Source organism: Ciona intestinalis, chromosome 7 (genome assembly GCF_000224145.3).
Source record: "Ciona intestinalis chromosome 7, KH, whole genome shotgun sequence".
NCBI lineage: Eukaryota > Metazoa > Chordata > Ascidiacea > Phlebobranchia > Cionidae > Ciona > Ciona intestinalis.
In genome coordinates this window covers 3,041,276-3,061,519 of record NC_020172.2, presented here as the reverse complement: position 1 = coordinate 3,061,519, position 20,244 = coordinate 3,041,276, and the positions used below count along the sequence as shown (strand labels likewise).

General features: G+C 32.5%; 1 protein-coding gene across 5 annotated transcripts; it reads right to left on the bottom strand.

Annotated features, from left to right (window-relative positions):
• Nucleotides 1–15: 15 nt before the first annotated feature.
• On the bottom strand, nt 16–20,238 carry LOC100184291 (sushi, nidogen and EGF-like domain-containing protein 1). Of its 5 annotated transcripts, XM_026835152.1 has the most exons (39): nt 20,135–20,238; nt 19,425–19,535; nt 18,714–18,824; nt 18,069–18,179; nt 17,714–17,824; nt 17,016–17,129; nt 16,550–16,660; nt 16,148–16,261; nt 15,847–15,960; nt 15,640–15,750; nt 15,245–15,358; nt 14,709–14,836; nt 14,231–14,360; nt 13,455–13,706; nt 12,887–13,147; nt 12,462–12,572; nt 11,922–12,032; nt 11,325–11,452; nt 10,813–10,942; nt 10,243–10,494; nt 9,509–9,769; nt 9,070–9,180; nt 8,637–8,750; nt 8,249–8,359; nt 7,606–7,710; nt 6,891–6,992; nt 6,648–6,748; nt 6,015–6,188; nt 5,408–5,514; nt 4,970–5,072; nt 4,253–4,492; nt 3,771–3,881; nt 3,413–3,595; nt 3,233–3,342; nt 2,458–2,665; nt 2,084–2,210; nt 1,307–1,458; nt 947–1,120; nt 16–742 (listed from the first exon to the last, which is right to left on the bottom strand). In XM_026835152.1, the coding sequence occupies exons 1-39, from the start codon at nt 20,196–20,198 to the stop codon at nt 590–592; spliced, it is 5,436 nt and encodes a 1,811-aa protein (XP_026690953.1). In that variant the 5' UTR covers nt 20,199–20,238; the 3' UTR covers nt 16–589. The 5 variants fall into 5 exon arrangements, with proteins under 5 accessions (XP_026690953.1, XP_026690954.1, XP_026690955.1 ...); XM_026835153.1 differs by lacking the exons at nt 15,640–15,750; nt 15,847–15,960; nt 16,148–16,261; XM_026835154.1 differs by lacking the exons at nt 15,847–15,960; nt 16,148–16,261; nt 16,550–16,660.
• Between the last annotated feature and the right edge of the window lie 6 nt (nt 20,239–20,244).

Here is a 20,244-nt window from a genome sequence, read left to right as displayed (position 1 = left end):
TAATATTCATGAATGTAAAACCATTTAAAGCAGTTTATTATGCAAAAATGTGCTTTAAAAAAGAAAAATCGATTCAATAAAAACACATGGTGTAATCTGCCAAAGAATATACACAAACACAATACACTTGGTTATATAACAATCAGTATGGAACTTTAACTTTGCACCTTTTTCTACTTCCTTACCCTTATTTTTCTATGAAGCGAAACATTTTCCAATATAGATTTTAACGGAAAATTTGACTAATATCTAAAACATGTTATACCACAAAAATATTTGACATTGTGCAACTGTTTATGTCCATGATTCATTGTTTACCGTTGAATCAACACAAAACCTCAACGCATCTAAATGGTAATGATGGTAACATGAAAACATAAATAGAATAATATTGTTATCTGCCTGGCACTGTTTAAATACTCTAAGTTCCAAATGTTTCAACAACAAAGTGCGGACAAGTTAAACACAATACAAAATATACAGTGTATGCAGACCAAGTCAAAAATACAAAAAAGAACAGCCTCGTTTCACTCATTGTACAGTATATATGCCAACCCATTGACATGGACTCCTTTTCTTAAAACAAATGTCAGAGTTTGGATAGATTGGTAGTTTGACTGAGTTCCACACTTTCAACTTTGGTTATTGGTTTCTTGTTACAGCATTGAGCAAGCAAGGGGTCCAACCATAATCTTCGTGCTTGGTTTTGTTTTAAACAGTTAAAGTAGAAGATTGTTATTCCCTGTTAAATTTATGTTGGTTAACTACCCTATAAGTTCATGTTGGTTCAGCTTATAATAATTGTTTGACGTTACATATTTTTTAATTATTTTCTTTGAAAATGATATCAAGTCATATTGTTTAACCGCAAAAGGGCAATCATTAAAACACAATGGATAAAATATAGGTAATTACTATTAAACAGCATATTGATAAAAAGTGTTACCTGGCCAGCATTAAAGAGAGTAAAAAGCCATGACATTACTTCTATTAATTTTAAATCGCCGTCTATGAGCAGAAAGTAGCCAAAAATCCAAGCAAATCCCATCATAAAACACAGCGTTACTGCAAGTGAAAGCCCTTCCTTAGCACTGTTCTTCTGTGATTTTGATGAGCGAATCTAAAGAGCAAAATTTAAAATTATTCAAGGAGACAAAATATATGTTTGGTGGAAAAGAAAACACTCTTCCCAGTTGATCATGAATGCCAAGAACACTTAATGGCAATTATTCTATATGAATAAAACATGTCATAAACAAAGACCATGATTTTAAGCATCATTCGTTTAGATGCCTATAGGAAATACCTTATCTCTCTTGCAAGTCAGTTTACTGATTACAAGAACAAAGACCACAACATTGAAAAGAATTATAAGACCCATTGGGAGCAAGAAGCCAAAGTAAAGTGAGTAATGTCTCAACCAACATTTAGCGCTGTGTCTGTAGTTAGAATCTTCTCCTAAAAACGATTGAGTTGTTTAATTTTAAAAACTACAAATGTTAAAGTGAGGCAGAGAACTGGAAAAATATTATACCATAAATATTTAATCAAGTGCATTGATTAGACGCTCTCATTGTAACCGAACAGTACCAGGTTTGATGTTCAATGCTGCTATCATTTTAAGTGTAAATGTCATTGTAAGAAATACTTAACAAACATTACTCCAACCCAGCAGTCACTAAAGGGTTGTTCAAATTAACAGCCACATAAAAAACAAATAAACAAAAAACACTCACAAAGTTTTATACATGGCAACATGTAAATAAGAACCTATTGTATTGCAACATTGCCCCACCATAGTGGAGAAATAGGCTTTGTTTTTTTCACTAATAAAAGCATACACAGAATATACATATAGTAGGGTGGGGGAAGATTGGATATCTTTAGCAAATAATACTGAAATATCCTGATCGTGTTTTAAACAATTATCAGCGGTCTATTGTAGTCTTAAGGATACAGTTTTAAAATTTCTTGAATGTTCTTTGTTTAGTACCAAATGGAACGGGAAATAGAATGAAAAGGTTTCCTATCTTTTCCCACCCTACTATATGTAACAATGTATCTGAAACATTTCTTTGACTACCTTCGGGCAACGATAAGTCAGTAGTAAAAATAGTAGCTCCTGCATTGATACCAACTATTAACAAAGGCAGTCCATAACAGGTACTGTACAGCACACATGGTGTAAGGGTGTCAGGAGAACCAAAGACCTGTGAAACACATTACCTTTTATTAAACTTATTTTTAAAGGTTCAGGAAACAAATAACATAAAAAAAATTTTGTTTATCGCTTCGAATACAATAGCGAAGACAGGAAAATGGTTAAATTTGAGGTTGCTGCTAAGCCTTTAAAAATATGTGTTTATTTAAGGAGAACAAACTGTTTGACTAACAGCTCCAGCCACGATGACAAAAAATAACTTAGTTTCATACAAAAGGAGTAAAAGCAGCACAAACCTTCACAATTAACTTGTACAGATTGAGTGTGTTTGCCCCACACCAAAACCAGAAAGCCAGTAAGGCATAATGCAATATCATAGCACTTGCATCGCATGTAGTCTTTGTTTCAGTTGCTTGAATTCCAAAGAGAAAGGTGATGTAAACAATAAAAAGACAGACACAGATGTTCAGAATAAAAATTGTTGGTTGCCTGTTCCTTAACTGCCTGAAATTTAGAAGTTTTTTTTAATGACAAATTCTTTAAACACCACATGTGTTCGTTGTTGAGTCTTAAGTTGAATTATGAGCGAGCGCTATATAATACCCTGCGCCGTGGCATAGTGGTTAGCGCCCCTGCTTTTAACCCAGAGGTAATGGGTTCAGGGCTCCAGGCTGCTACCATTGCGGGCGTGTCCTTGGGCAAGACACTTAACGGCAATTGCTCCAGCCCACTGGTCACTAATGGGTTGTCCAAATTATCAGCCATACATAAAAAATAAAAAAAAATCACAAAAAATAATCACCTACAAAGTAACATACATGATAACTTGTAAGCTGGCACGAGGTGTTAAACCCAGGTGATAAAGACTGTCGTTTTCCGGCCACGCAAGGATAAAAAAAGTTACATTCATTCAATACTCCAGACAGACATATATGGAAACCCAAGCATACATTTCAAGCATACTGTCAGGTAATTACAAGGGCAGCTTTTAATACATCTCATGGCACATCTTTTAATACACTAAGGATACACCTCATGTTAAGTAGGGACAAATGTTGAATTGAAACTTACTTTATAGAAATGTAGATGACAAATGTTAGGAAAACTCCAAATAGGGAAATCCACAAACCAATCTTACTGACAATACTAAGAACCTTTGCAGATGGGAAATAAACTTCTTTCTGAAAAGTATTTACAAGGAAATAAACTTCTCTCTGAAAAGTATTTATAATGTTACCATCAGATACTAACCACTAAACATGAGAATGTAGATCCCTGTTGTTGTTCCTCTATTTCTTCGGAATACGGATTATATTTACTATCGCATTGGCATCTGCTTGGTGTTGTGCCTACTCCAGGTTCGAATTCGCAGTCTTTTTTATCCCAGTCCTCCGTATTTTGGTTATATTTTGCGCATTCCAACTGATAAAGTCTCTGTAGTGTAGCAGTAATTTATAATTTAATACTGCGTGTTTTAGTAGATAATATTTTTTTAGTTTCTAAAAATTTTATTTGGTAAAAACGTTTTTTATTTGGCAAATTTTTTCCAAACTCAAAAAATCTTATGTTTTTAAGACTTTAAGTTCAAGAGTGGATTATTAAAACTTACTTGTGGCTTAGACGGCACAGGTTGCATCGGTGTTACCTTTATGTCATTATTAATCAATTGAACTTTTCCACCGTAACTGTTATTATTTCCACTGATAACGAATTGTGTGACCTGAAAAAAAGATACAGAAAGGAATTTATTTTATTTATCTCATGGCGTGGCAACAAAAGTTCTTAGAACACTGGTGTTTCGTTTCATACACTTTAAGTCCCCTTTTGAGTTACACATAATTTTGTGGGTAATTCTTTTTGAATTTCTCATTTTTACTTGGTGTATGGCTGACAACCAATAAAAGATCGCTAGGTTGCGGCAAAGTGTAATTTAGACAACCCATTAATAGTCACTGGGTTGAAGCAATTGCAGAGTACTGCCCAACAACAAATATGTCCACAATTGTACCATTTTAAGCCCATATTATCTGAGCTACAGTCAGACATGCTTACCACATGCAACTATAAATTTAAAATTAACACTCAGCCTACCTGGCTAAACTTAGACACATCTTTTTGTTTAGTTGGAAAGAGTGAAGTGGATTTAAATAACACCATTTTAAAAGTAGTAGATCTTGACAAGCCTCTCAAAAGAGTATATGGAAAGGATAAGGTTGGTGATACATGTGTTCTATTAAACCCAATATAAGGAGAAGATGTAATATCAAATACTTCTTGGTGCGCACTCCGTTTTTTTTGTGATGCAAATAAGGAAGATGGTAACCTTTTTGCCTGTAAAATCAGGATTAATTAGAATTTTCTGTTAAATTTAATTTAATTAAATATAAACATGACAACCCAATATGTGGGATTCAACTTTATTTCATACGTTTCAGTACAAAAAAAAAACAAAATCGACATCAGTAATTTAAGAGGTTAAACATATAGGCTGACATGTTTATATTGAAACTGTAAAGGAAAACCTGTATTATACAAACTTTTAACAAAATTTAATATTAAATTAAATTTTAAATATATATTAAATATTTGCAAATTTATTCCTCTAGCTCTAAAACTAAGTTCTCAATTTACATAACACACAGGCAATGCAACTCTGGCCTACATCCTAGCCCCCTGAAAAGCTATACTATGTATGTTGCATACATACATTCTCCACATTTGGCATGTATTCTGTTTATCCTCTGTTAGCTCTTTATAAACCGTGTCATGGGGCCTTTTCCATAGAATGAACACATAACTACATCTTACCTTCACAGACATTGTATCCAGAATAATTTCGTTTTCTAGTTCATCTGGTGGAAGTTCCATGCTTTCCACAAAGACAGTGACAGCTTTGGCAAGCTGTCGTTTGCTGCAAAAGTTAATGTTTGATCTAATTATTCCAGCACCTAAGCACAGTTGGTTAGCACGCCTGCCCGGGCGTATGTGTCCTTGGGCAAGACATTTAACGGCAATTGCTCCAGCCCAGTGGTCACTAATGGGTTGTCCAAATTATGAGCCATATATAAAAAAATTAAAAAAAAATCCCCCAAAAAATAACCACCCACAATGTAACATACTAGATAACTTGTAAACTGGCAGGAGGTGTATGAAACAGAACACCACCACATGAGGATAAAGAAAGTTACATTCATTATTTCAATTAACTGGCCCTGTTTCAAATTACCACAAAAGTCATTGACTTACATGATTGCAGTTTCATTCTGTGGTATTTCATTGCTAGTGGGTGAACTAACTGCTGTTCCCACATTACTGACAGCTAATAGAAAATTTGTTGTAGTTTCCACTGACATCTGCAGGTAATATGCGTAATTTAGGTTATTGGGTGTTTTATAACTAAACCAAGCAATACACAATGTATGGCCATGACCAGGTTTTTAAAACCAAACCTTTAGAAATTGTAAATTAATAAACTAAATTAATTGCAATCTGATCTGACCATATAGTGTTAACCGGAATGACATTCTGTTAAGTTTAATATATTTGTTCAGCTCAACAACAGCATTTTGATGGGTTCTAGCTGAAACCTAACCCTGCATATGACTAAGTAGACCCTAAACCGTAATACAAACTAAAGATATGCACAATCATATGTTGTTTTTTTATACGGTGGAGGTGCCTATTGAAGATCTGGAATTTAGTCCAGATGTGTCCTATTACTCCAAGACCCAAACTGTCTATGTCTTTCATGCAACCAGTGGGACTCCGCAACACACATAGGTTAATATAACAAAAACTATTACATAGATTAATATATAACCCTGGTAGACAGTAAATGAACATGTGACAGCACCTTGATGTTTGTTGACACATTAGACAACTGTGTAATTAAGTTTGCAGCTTCTTCCACCTGTTCAACTGACCCACTTGACTCTGATGTATTTGAGTTAAAGTTAGACGTTAGCAGAGTGACTTGTGTGGAATAGGTGTGGACTTGTTCCGCTGTAATATTTGCCACATTCTCCTGCTGTTAAACGAAGTGAAAAACCATTAACAACCTTTGCAATGTAAGTTGTAACATTATGTATGTAATGTCACTTCTTACTTGTGTTAATTTGTAGGTGATTATTTTTGGGGGGGATTTTTTTTATGTGTGTTTGATAATTTGGACAACCTATTAGTGACCACTGGGTTGGAGCAATCGCCAAAATGTGTCTTGCCCAAGGACACATACCCACAATGGTAGCAACGAATTATATGATTAAACAATAGTCTTGTGGCCTGTAAATATAATTTATGAGTAGCTCTGTCATTCACCACTATGATGCAGTACGTAGGATATTCTGAAACAATCACCCACCAAATTATATACCTAATAACTTATAAGTGTGTATTATGTTTATGAAAAAAAGGGGGAAAACACTTGCTTGCTATATCAAGCAGAGATAAATAGGTGACACTTATTCATTCATTAAGAAAAACCTACAATATTATTTGCAAGTGATCCTAAATTTACTGAACAAGGCAATTCATTAAGAAAGTGAAAGTCACCATCTTCTTTGCATTCAGCCTCAGCTATTGAGCGACCTGAAAAATATAGTTTATATTTTAATTTACTGCACGGAAAAATGAATGCAAAATACACTATGCTATTGATTTAAAATCTAGGCTGACAATACTGTAAGTGATGTGCATGCTAAAAACCGATCAACAAAAACATGCAACTTACTTCCATTGCATTTTTGAACGGAATTAGATCTCCCTAGAGGTCTCCCAATGAAAGTGTAGTTAGTACCACTATCTCCTGTTATGTTTTGTGTTTCGCACTTTACTGTTAAGTAAAATAGGATTTACAATTAATTTTTCACCATACTATTGCTGCACGAGTAATACTGTAAATGTAAAATGAACAATCACCCACAAAGTAACATACATGGTAACTCATAAGCTGGCTAGAGGTGTATGAATACCCGTGTTATAATCACTGTCATTTTCTGGCCAGGGTAAAGTAAGTTACATTTATTTAGTTATATAATATATATAACAGTTTACTTTCAACCAATTTTTTTTTTCTTTAAAACCAGCAACATAAATTATTATTGTAAATGAGATGTTTTAACATATAACATATTACTACACATAGTAAAAAATAAAGGGAATAAGGTACTAAACAACGGTCATTAAAATAAGATTATGGTTAAAACATTTACGTAACTAATTGGTTAAAAAGCGTGACCAATATATGCAGCAAACAAAGAAAATTTGTAACAGGTTATTGTAGTACCATTCTATTTTATATGAGTGACGTTCTTGTAAGAGACCCGGAATGCCCATGACCTCAACATCCAGAAATTTTAAGTCTTTCATGCAACCAGTGCAAATTCGTTTCGGACTCTTTTGTATGAATTTATATTTTTGCTAAAAAAGCAGAACTGCAAACTCACCAATGCAAACATCTCCGTTTCCATCATAACCATCCTTACAAACACAAGTTCCATTAACACAAAGGGCTCTATCCTTGCATTCGACACCATAGCATATACTTGGTTCTATTTGAAAAAATGGCCATTTAAATATAGTATTCATAGTATTCATATGCTGTAAATATTTTTTTCAAGCTCAATGCTAAGATAACATTGTTGTGCACTGTATGGATAAGGGATCTTATTTATCTTTGTGTGACAGGGTAAAAACAGTCGTTATAACACGGGGTCTGTTTCATACAACTCGCGTCGTCTAAGTATGACACAGGCATGCTTATCAATGTGCCATACAAATAAGCTTAGATATACAACCAAAACTAAAGTACATAATTGTGACAACTGTTTCAGTAATACTGACATTAAACTTGATTGCAGCATGTCTACACCTTTAAATTAACGTAGTATATCGATACACAAGAATATACATACACTATTTTGGGAAGTATAACTTTTAGTCAGTAATAAAAAAATTTGCCGTAATTCTTTCCCCTAAGTGTTTTGCCTAAGGACACCACATATAAACTGGTAGCAGCATCGAGCATCGAATCCAGTGTTTTTTGTTAATGATGCGAGGCCTCTACCCACTGTATTTATATTTTCTTACCAATTTCGCAATTTTTTCCGCTGTAGCCATTTTTACAGTTGCATGTGTAGCTGAGAAAACCATCTACGCATTCAAATGAGTTGCAGCTTACATTGTGGCAATCATCATAACCTGATAAAACAGCCAGCAGTTTAAAATAAGCACACTCTATACATGAGTGTATACATAGGTTTCTCATTATAAAAAAAACTGTAAAAAAATTGACTGGCGAAAATTGATAGGCTATTTAACTGCTAATACCAGCTATAATATAAATCTAATCAACCCTTTTTTATCAAAAGTAATCTTGCCTGGAATATTTATTACAATAAGAAAATGTTTTTATTTACAAGGTTTTATTTTCTCGTGAACAAAAAGGTTAATTACACCTTAAACTTAAACCACTTACTTTTTTCACAATTTTTGCCTACAAAGCCTGGTGTACAATCGCATTGGTAATCATTTACTCTATCAATACAATCCATAGAATTAACACATGGGTTTGGACTGCAGTCATCAATATCTATAAAGGAAAATAATCAATTCCTTATGATCATTGTTAATTGGACAGTTGTGTAAATCAAGTCCAACCAATTTTAGCCTATGTCAAATATCATTTTTTAATGAATAAATCAAAGATTAATATTGATTTGCCTCGAAAGTTTGTGTTTAAAGTAAATTTAAAAAACTAAATTAAAAAGTATCTGGAAACTAACACCGCAAAAAAATATAAAAAAAACAACTGTTTGACGAAACAAATCTACATGGCCACTACGTGCCCAATAAAATGTTAATGTTAAAAAAACCATAGCAAAAATATATAAAAAAAGGCTTATTGTTACCTATGGAACAGTTCCTGCCAGTGAATCCTGCTTCACACTCACAAGTGTAATTGTTTTTATCAACTGAGCATTTTCCATTCATACATGGATTTGGTGTGCATGAATTTATGTCTGTAATAAAGTATTATAGGAACTGCTGTAATATAACAGTGTTTTATAACCAATATGTACAATGGTTTTCTATGGATGTATAACAGAAATCTATTGTAAACACATTATCTTACTTTTTAGTTATGTTATTACTTTCATTATGTAACAAACATGGAAATATATCTTAATAAGGTTAATGCTTTCATATTTAAATGGTATTGGCAGTTTTATTTGTGGTAACTGTATAATTTTTTGGGTGATTTCACCAATGTAACCTATCACACAACATACAAGTTTCTTTATAAAACTTTTTATCCTTTTTTCCTAGCTTTCTAATCCATCTACTTACATGTTGAGATAGATATAGGATCAGATGGAAGACTAGAAATAACTCCCAACACAAGTTGATTTGGTGAAAATGCCACCACAGATACAGTGTATTGCATTCCATCATTTAGGCCATGGAATGATACATGAGTAGAGGTTGTATTTTTAGCTAGGTTAGGAGAAATTGTCACCCTGTATAGAACAGCTCCTTGCATAGCATCAAAAGATATATTCAGTGAAGTATGTGCTGTCACAATCCTTACATTTTCAGGTTTGCCAGGTGCTGCAAATAAAAAAAGGTTAAAAGCTAGCTTTATTAATTTTACACTGTATACATATCTTATCAAAGGCGTGTGTTAGTGACAATTTTTTGACGTTATATTTATGACTTTCTCCTGTCCTAATATTACTTATTTATCCCTGCGTGACAAGGCAACGATAGCCGCTAAAGCCTGCGTGATCTGTTTTATGTATTTCTTGCCCGCTTAGGGGTTACCATGTGCGTAACTTTGTAGGTAATGTTTTTTAATCTTTCCCACGTTTTTAACTAATGACTGACAATTTAGGCAACTCAACAGATTACTGTTTTAAAACAAAGTGCTTTGCCCAAGCACACAAACACCCATAATGATAGCAGTCTTAAACCTGTAACCCCTGGGCTGGAGTCAGGTGCTGTGATCACTGTGCAACGGTACTGGACAATAAGAAAAATGCACATAAAATAAAACCGTACTTTAAAACAGGATAAAATATTACCTGTTTGAAAACTAAAATTGGTTGGAGCACTTAACCCTGCTGCATTCTGAGATTGAACTGAAACTGTGTAATTGGTGCCGGCCAGTAAGTTTGAAAAATGTGTTGAGTTAGTTGTTACTGTCTGTTCTGGTACGCTGCCTGGAAAAATCTTCACAAGAGTGGAAACTTGGCCATAAGCTGCTAGCGTCCATATAACATTTATAGAATAAGATGTTACATCGTAGACCAACAAGTTAGTGAGATTGTCCGCAACTGAGGAAGAGTATTTTCCGGTTAGTGTTGCTCACTAAATAAAAGAATCCCAATAAAAAAAATTTTGTAGAAACATAACTCTGTATTTTTTGGAAAGTTTTTAGTTTACTAAAAAATTTTAAAATTATAATTATTTTAGCAAGCAATAATAAAAAAGTAATAATTTTTACCCCAAAAAACGATAAGTTTGCAAATTTTCAAATTATTAATGCCCGAAGTAATATACATTGGTTTAACCAACCATATTTTTTTTTATTCTGCAGAATCAAAGAATATTTTAGCGAGTATAATCGAAATTGAATAGGTATTACGTTGCACCTGTAATTTGCTGGTGTACGTCACTTGCTTGGCTTATTCCTTCCACATACATCACGTATACTGATATTGAATAATCTCTACCAGGAAGTAAACCATTTACAGGTACACTGATATTGGTGCTTGTTATATTCTGTATGACACAAACATTGTTTAAAAACAAAGATTTTTAAGAGAATGTTGAAGCATACACGTAGTAGTAAAAAGATCGTTAGTGTGTTTAACTTTGTTGTTTACACTTTGAAAAAATTTATAAAATTTTGTGCCAGTTTTTACATCTGAATCTTGTTCTGTAAAAGCAGCGTTACAACAAAGTTAAACACATGATATAACTAGTTTATTCGAGTATAGAAAAAGTCTGTAGTAATAATCTATAGCACACCATACATGGAGGTTGCATACACATCATGCTTATATTTCCAAATTTCTTAGTCTCTTTAAATTTACATTCATACATTTTCATTTATTCATCTTCAAATTAAAATTTAAAGAGGCGCAAAATTATTTAAGATCACCTTTTCAACCATATCCACGTGAGCCACCTTTACAGTGTAATATATTGCATCAGAAACAGGTTCATATTCAACCAACATGGAAAATTGTGTAATGTCAGTTATTTTTATTTGGGGGGTGGACAAGAGAGCTGCAACAAGAAATTGTATGTATGTAACTAACTTTATCCTCGAGTGGCTGGAAAACGCCAGTCATTAAATAACCATTGTTCATACACCTTATGTCCTTACGAGTTAATATGTATGTTACTTTGTAGGTGAATATTTTTTGGGGATTTTTTTCATTTTTTATGTATGGCTGGTAATTTGGACAACCCATTAGTGACCACTGGGTTGAAGCAATTGCCGTTAAGTGTCTTGCCCAAGAACACATTCACCCACAATGGTAGCAGCAACGAGGCCTGAACCCATTACCTCTGGGTTACAGGTAGGCGCGCTAACCACTTTGCCACGGTGCCAAGATAATTAAAATGTTGTGTTATAAGTACAAGCCACTCAGTTGTTAAATACTATAAAATTCATAACTTAAGCACTGAAAAGTCATATTATTATCATTGCCAGGCTTACAAAAAGTAATTATCATTTTTTATATGTATTTACCCTGAGAGCAATTTCTTCCTTTAAAAGTGGGATCACAGGAACAAGTATAGTTGTTGACTTGGTCAGTACAACTGCCATTCACACATGGATTTGGTTTGCAATCATCAATATCTGTAGATTGTAAACTTAATACTGAACACTAGGAATACATTGGGAAAACCTAATACTAAACACTAGAAATACATTAGGAAAGCTTAATACTAAACACTAGGAATACATTAGGAAAACTTAATACTAAACACTAGAAATACATTAGTAAAACTTAATACTAAACACCAGAAATACATTAGGAAAACTTAATACTAAACGCTAGGAATACATTAGGAAAACTTAATACTGAACACTAGGAACACACTAGGAAAACGTAATACTGAACATTAGGCATAGGCTACATTAAGGTAAACTTACTACTGAACACTGGAATCACATTAGGAAACAAAACATTAGGAAAAGTTAATAATGAACACCAGGAACACATTAGGAAAACATGTGGCATTAAAAAAAAACTATAGCAAAAATAAACAATAAGAATATTATTACCTATGGAACAGTTCATGCCGGTGAATCCTGCTTCACACTCACATGTGTAATTGTTTTTATTAATTAAACAACTTCCATTTACACATGGACTTGGTTTGCATGCATTTATGTCTGCAATAAAGTGTTAGTTAACTAGATTTTTAAGTGTTACTGCTGGGGCATAACGAAGTGTTTTATAACCTATTTGCATATTGCGTGTTGTTTGTACAACATACCTCCATTTTAAAACACCTTATTTTACTTTTGGGTTATATTAATGTAATAGTAAAAAAACGGGAAATAAAGATTAAAATCTGTCAATATATCATATTAATATTCATTTTAATTAACTGAACAATTTATCAGGCGATTAAACCAATGTAAACTATCACACAACATTCAAGTTTCTTCATATAACTTTCTATCCTTTAAATTAATCTACTTACATGTTGAGATAGATATAGGATCAGATGGAAGACTAGAAAGAACTCCCAACACAAGTTGATTTCGTGAAAATGCCACCACAGATACAGTGTATTGCATTCCATCATTTAGGCCATCAAAATACACGTAAGTAGAGGTTGTATTTTTAGCTAGGTTATGAGAAATTGTCACCCTGTATAGAACAGCTCCTTGCATAGCATCAAATGATATATTCAGTGAAGTATGTGCTGTCGTAATCCTTACATTTTCAGGTTTGCCAGGTGCTGCAAACAAGTGAAATAAAAAAGATAGTTTAGAATGCAATAAGTAAGATGTAGTTTAACGACAGAATAAAAAAGCTTGAGCTAAAAAAAATTTATCAATTAAAATTCAGAAACAATACAAAATAATTTATCTCTTTGAATACAGAGATAAATCTAATTAAAATATTGAAGAGAAGGATAAAAGTAGTAAAATGACAGACATTAAATGCTTATTTTTACGCTAATTTTTGGGACTTTATATTTGCCTTAATGTCTACAAGAATGTACATAAAATAAAAACCTACTTTAAAACGAGATAAAATATTACCTGTTTGAAAACTAAAAGTTGTTGGAGCACTTAACCCTGCTGCATTCTGAGATTGAACTGAAACTGTGTAATTGGTGCCGGCCAGTAAGTTTGAAAAATGTGTTGAGTTAGTTGTTACTGTCCGTTCTGGTACGCTGTCTGGAAAAATCTTCACAAGAGTGGAGTTGTGGCCATAAGCTGATAGAGCCCATCTTACATTTAGAGCAGATGAGGTTACATTGTAGACAAATAAGTTGGTGACATTGTCCGCAACTGAGAGAAAGTTTTCACTGGTTAGTTTTGTTCACTAAACATTATCAGTAAAAGGGCATTGTAGAAATATAACTCTGTATTTTGAAAACGTTTAAAGAAGTATTTTTTTAGTATTATTAATAAGTATTATTAATTTACAATTGGCCTAAAATATGCTTGGAGCAGTTTGCTTGTAAGTTGTAACATTTTCCCCGGTATTTGAAGATAATTTTAAAAACTGCCCTAACAAAACAAAGTGAAACTAGAACGTTAACGGCTTATTTAGTAATAATAATATATGTATAATTATTTATAAGGCATTAAACCAGTGGTGAAAATCCAGGGGGACAGGGGTGGTGTGCCCCCAATAAATATGTTACCTAAATTCTTTTTAAAAAATGTTGTTTTTATTAAAAAATCAAATTATATAGTTGCGGTATTAAACTGTAGGAATATAATTTTTTATTATAAATTTGGATTTACCACTACTAGACCATATATTACTTAGGCTAAGTTTAATCAGCATAATAATATGAAGAATGCACCTGTAATTTGTTGGTGTACGTCACTTGCTTGGCTTATTCCTTCCACATACATCACGTATACTGATACGGAATAAACTCTACCAGGAAGTAAACCATTTACAGGTACAGAGATATTGGTAGTTGTTTTATTCTGTATGACACAAAGATCGTTAAAAAAAAATGCATAAAAAATGGAATAAAAAATTTGCAGTTCAAAAAAATTCTATAAACAAAATATTTATGAAATTAATATTTATCTATTAAAACAGTTCTGTAAAAGTATCACTACAGAGCCATAACCCATGGCATTATTTATTTATTTGAGTATGGAAAACACAATTGTTCTATAGCATATCATATATGGTGCATACATACCATACTTTTGCTCCCAATTTATGGAGCCCGAAAAATTTCTACAACTTAATTTAATGAAACAAAAATATTAATTTTAATGGAAATTTTTTTTTAGAACTCAATAGAAGAAATGTTTAAACCTGACCTGTTCAATAGTATCCAAGTAAGCCACCTTTACAATGTAATATATTGCATCAGGAACAGGATTGTATTTAACCAACATAGAAAATTGTGTAACGTCAATTATGTTTATTTGAGATGTTGATAACAGAGCTGTAAAAAAAGAAATCAAAGTTGTGTTAAAAGTTTAGGGTATTTGGTAATACGTATAAGCACATCCAGTAAGCTTAAATGGATTAATAATTGTACATTTGTTATAACAGGGTTTTCTGTTTCATACCACTTACGAATTATAACACGGTGTTCTGTTTTACACCCGTTTTCGAATTATAACATGGTGTTTTGTGAAATGGTATAGTGAAACTATAGCAGAAACTTAATGCAGTCTGTATGCTACAGGAATTTCCACATATTTTTACAGTGAAAAACTAATTTGTACTTTTATTAATTGTTTTATATATTTACATTTTATCTACATAAAAAGAATACAGCTGTTAAAATTAAACAGTACTAGTTGTAAAGGTGATGATAAAAATTCTGTAAAATTGTCAGCTTAGTTACCAATTGAGCAGTTGTAGCCAGTATGGCCAGGTGCGCACTGACAAGTGTAATTAGCCACTCCATCTACACAAGTCCCGCCATTAGCACAATGGTTTATAGCACAATCATCTATGTCTGAAAGAAAAAGGAATTTTATTGTTAGAATTTTGGAAAAAAAACAGAATTAAAAAATAAAACGGATATTTACGATGTCAAACTTTGTATCATTATTACGATGTCAAACTCTATATATACAAAAAGTTATTTTACTTTTTGTAAAATACTTTTTGTCGGAGTCTGTCGAACAAAAGATTTGTACAAAATCAGTGTTTTACCACAAGCTATTTCTAATATTACATTATGCTTGGTAGCAACATCAGCAAAATATTGATTTTAGTTTAAAGTAAATTACTTACTGTTAAGGCAGTTTGTTCCATTAAAACCAAGATCACAGTCACAATAATAGCCATTTAACTTATCAACACAAGTTCCATTTCCACATACACCAGGTGTACATTCATTGATATCTACAATATACTGTTTCATTAAGGTCTACATACTTAACATGATGATAACTTTCACATACAACCTTATAAAATATACAACATGTTATATTTACATACCAATTGAGCAGTTTTTTCCACTAAACCCAGCAGGGCATGTACAGTTATAGTCATTCAACAAGTCTGTACAATTTCCACATGAATCGCATGGATTTGGGTCACAATCGTTGATATCTGTAATGTCAGAATGTAATGTAACTGAAGCATGCAAATCTGGCCAGAATTCTATGTATTTAAACAAAGACCACACTAATACAAAATAGAAGTCATTTATAAACTGAAGCAAAAAGGTAAATTAAAACACATGATTTCGGGCTTTTTGTGCATCAACCAAATTAAAAGAAACTGTCAGCTTAGTTACCAGTTGAGCAGTTGTAGCCCGTATAGCCAGGTACGCACTGACAGGTGTAATTAGCCACTCCATCTACACAAGTCCCGCCATTAGCACAATGGTTTATAGCACAATCATCTATGTCTGTAAGCAAAATGAATTTTATTCATGGAATTTTGGAAAAAAATAGAATTAAGAAATAAAGATATTTTTTATAATGTCAAACTCTATATTTTCAATTTTACATTTTAAAAATACTTTGTTTGTAATATTTAAAATTGCTCTTCTGGTAAAATGCCATTTTTGTCTGAGTCTGTTGGACAAAACATTTATTCAGAGTGAGTGTTTTACCACAAACTATTTCAAACATTACGTTATGCCTGGTAGCAACATCAGCAAAATATTTATTTTAGTTTAAAGTATATTACTTACTGTTGGTGCAGTTTGTTCCATTAAAACCAATATCACAGTTACAATAATAACCCTGCAACATATCAACACAAGTTCCATTTCCGCATACACCAGGTGTACATTCATTGATATCTACAATATACTGTTTCATTAAGGTCTACATACTTAACATGATGATAACTTTCACATATTTTTACACGGCACCAAATGCAGTGGTTTCATACACCTCATGCCTAAGCTATAAAGTATGTAACTTTGTGTATTTTCTGTTTGATAGTGAACACTGGGTTAAAGTAATGATCATTAGGTGTATTTAAAAAGGACACATGCCCACAACAGTAGCAGCATCAAGCGTCGAATCCAGTAATTTCTGCTTTTTCTAAAGGCGTGTTATGTATTTTCTGCCCCAAGACCAATGTTTTTCCTATATATTTTCAAGTTACCTTATGCACCCTTATAAAATATACAACATGTTATATTTACATACCAATTGAGCAGTTTTTTCCACTAAACCCAGCAGGGCATGTACAGTTATAGTCATTCAACAAGTCTGTACAATTTCCACATGAATCGCATGGATTTGGGTCACAATCGTTGATATCTGTGATTTCACAGTGTAATTTTTAAACCTTTACATCTAATAGAATAAATTTGACATGTTTCTGGTTTAAATCCACACTGACAAATAGACATGTCTATTTGTCAGTGTAAACCAGTGTTTCGCAATCTTTTATTATTTTTCCTTTAAGAGCATTTAACCCCTATAGCAATCCAATTTCATCATTAAAATAACTAGTTTAACATATTTTGTGAAACATTTTTTTACTAGTTAGCAAAAATCTTTACCAGTTTTTTAATCAGTTGGCTTTTAAACAACAAGGCTATGATAAGAGGTCTGTCATTGGAGAAAAAGTCATATCATCATTTTTTAGTTTAAAAAGTCTCCAAGTGACTAATACTTCTATAAATAGGCATCCCACTTTATCGTATAGGTGGTAACTGTATTTGTGGTTTCATTTGAATTACTTTCAGTTTCGTTTATGCGTGGTAATGTGAAAAGAAATACAAAACATATCAAGGTCTGAAACAGCAACAATTTATATACATAGTCCATTTTATATACATTACAACATATCAGTAGTTAAAACAATATCCATTTTATAATATTGGCAATGATGTACATACCTATTGAGCAATTCCTGCCAGTAAATCCTGTATCACATGCACATGTATAGTTTTCTACCCTATCTGTGCAACTCCCATGCACACATGGATTTGGAGCGCAATCATTTATATCTGGAACATACCAGAAATTTTCAGTTTACATAAAGAGAAAAGAATTAGGCAAAAATGGGGTGCTCAAAATACACTAAGGTTAAAAACTGCTTAAGCAAATGTGTCAAATAAAAAAAAAACTGAAAAGCACTGTGAAAATAAAATGGCAGCCTAACAGTTCATTTGAACTTTTTATAAATGCATTACAAAGCAGATAGTTCTGCAATATAAGCAGAAATACAATGGTTTAATAAACAAAACTTACCATTAGAGCAGTTTGTGCCATCAAAGCCAGCAGTGCAGTTACACATATATGCATTCACCAGATTTACACATGTACCATTTACACATGGGTCTGTAGCACATTCATCTATATCTGCATATAAGTAAAAAAAATATTTATATATGAATGAATTTAATTACCCTCGCAAGGCGGGCAACCATAATCACCTTGTGTGGAAAAAATTGTGTTGAAAACTAAAAAAAAATATATAATATATACATTTAAAACATACAAAAATGTCTTAAGGGTTGTAGTTATCTTTAATAAATTATATTAATTAATTAAAACAGAGTAAAAGGGTTCTGTTTGTTATCTTTATTATAAATAAACAAAATGGCATCATTATGTATTACACCAATACCCACTATATGTGTTAACACATGCTTAACATTTTCCGTGAAATTAAATGCGGTTTTACTGTAGTGTCACTTGTTTAAAGTGAAAATTTTACCTGGCAATATGGCGGTAACTAGAACAGAATATTCCAGTACCAAAAAGAACTACACCTAAGTAAGTATCAAACGGCTATTTTTATTTGTTTAAAAAATACAAAAAAAATACAGTAAATGGTGAAGCATGAACTGTAAAACCTTAATTATTTAACATAATTTTTGGGTTCATACAAACCTATTAGACATTTATCTCCTGTGTATCCATCAAAGCAAGAACAAGTGTAGTTATTTACTTGGTCAATACAATCTCCATTATTACAAATTCCAGGTGAGCAGTCATCTATGTCTGTAGTGGAAAACGTTTTAGTTTTTTATTATAATGCTAATGAGCTCAAGTGTTGGGGAAAGACATTTTTATGACATGTCTTGTTTTAAAAACCTCGTACCCGCATACGAGTTACCACATGTAACTGTATAGGTGATTTTTGATTTTTTCTATATGGCTGACTATTTGGACAACCCATTTGGAAACACTGGGTTGCAGCTATGTGACATTCTTAATGAAAGCCATTAAAAAAAGGGTTGTTTAAAATTGATTTATGTGCAAAAGCACAAATTATTTAAAAACAGTAGTGATACATTATGATGTTGCTTCCCTCCAATCATTGTTAATTTTTCAACATTGTCGTGACCTCCTTATTTGGAAATATGTTACAAAAACTTTAAAGTAAGTCTGGGGAAGATGGGACACCTTTAGCACATAATATCCAAATATTTGGATCGCGTTTTAAACAATTAACAACGGTCTATGGGAGTCATGAGGATACGATTTTATAATTATTAAAATTTTGTTTGTTTACTACCAAATGTGACAAGAAAATAGAATAATAAGGTGTCCTATCTTCCCCAACCCTACTGTATGGCATATAACTTAAACTATACTTACTGTTTGTACAGTTGGTGCCATTAAAACCAATGGCACAATCACACATATAGTCGTTTATCAGATCCACACAAGTCCCATTACCACAGAAGACACCAATACAGTCATCAATATCTGTTAGAAATATGACATGTTATTCTTAAGCCTTGACAGATGCAAAAAATGGATAACATATTCAAACGCCTCATGATTACTAGATGTTAAAAAAATTGTATTGTACTTTTGTAAAGACTAAATTTACGCAACTAATTAGTGAGTGCAGGATTGAGCCAAGGAGTTAGTTAGCAGAACCACTATGCGAAAATTGTTAGGCATACCTATGATAGTGTTTTTAGACAGCAACTTATTTTGTAGGTGTAGCGACCACGCTTATTTCAAATAAATGTAAACATGTTTTTAACTCATAAGCGTGTTTAAACAACTGTTGTTTTGTCACTATATCCTCTTTTTGTTTAAAATATTTTTAAATTTTTGCTGCTGTAATCAAAGAGCCAAATAAAAACTACATTGTTCTATCAGTCAGAGGCTGTTCACCAACTTTTATTTGGTTCCTTATTATACAGTGTTGTGACGGTGTTTAAAGCGCTTGCCTATTAACCCTAGAAACTAGTTTTCAAAACTAGTTGCTGCCACCATTGTTGATGCGTGTCATTATCCCAAACTTACACAAATAAATTTATTCATTGAATCAAAACATACAAATGTTAACTTACTAAGTGAACAGTTTTTCCCACTAAGTCCTGTTGGACATTCACAAGTGAAGTCACCAAATACCATCAGTACAATTACCACAGTTCGCACAGGATTTGGTTCACACTCATTA

What these genes read in the sequence shown, in the direction of transcription:
- LOC100184291 (XM_026835152.1), bottom strand. Translation starts at nt 20,198, where the DNA reads ATGGTATTTGGTGACTTCACTTGTGAATGTCCAACAGGACTTAGTGGG. An exon ending in AGGAGATAAATGTCTAATAG is followed by an intron (nt 18,180 to 18,713) that starts GTTTGTATGAAC and finishes ACTTATATGCAG; the next exon opens with ATATAGATGAATGTGCTACA. An exon ending in AGGAAGAAATTGCTCTCAGG is followed by an intron (nt 11,453 to 11,921) that starts GTAAATACATAT and finishes TTCTTGTTGCAG; the next exon opens with CTCTCTTGTCCACCCCCCAA.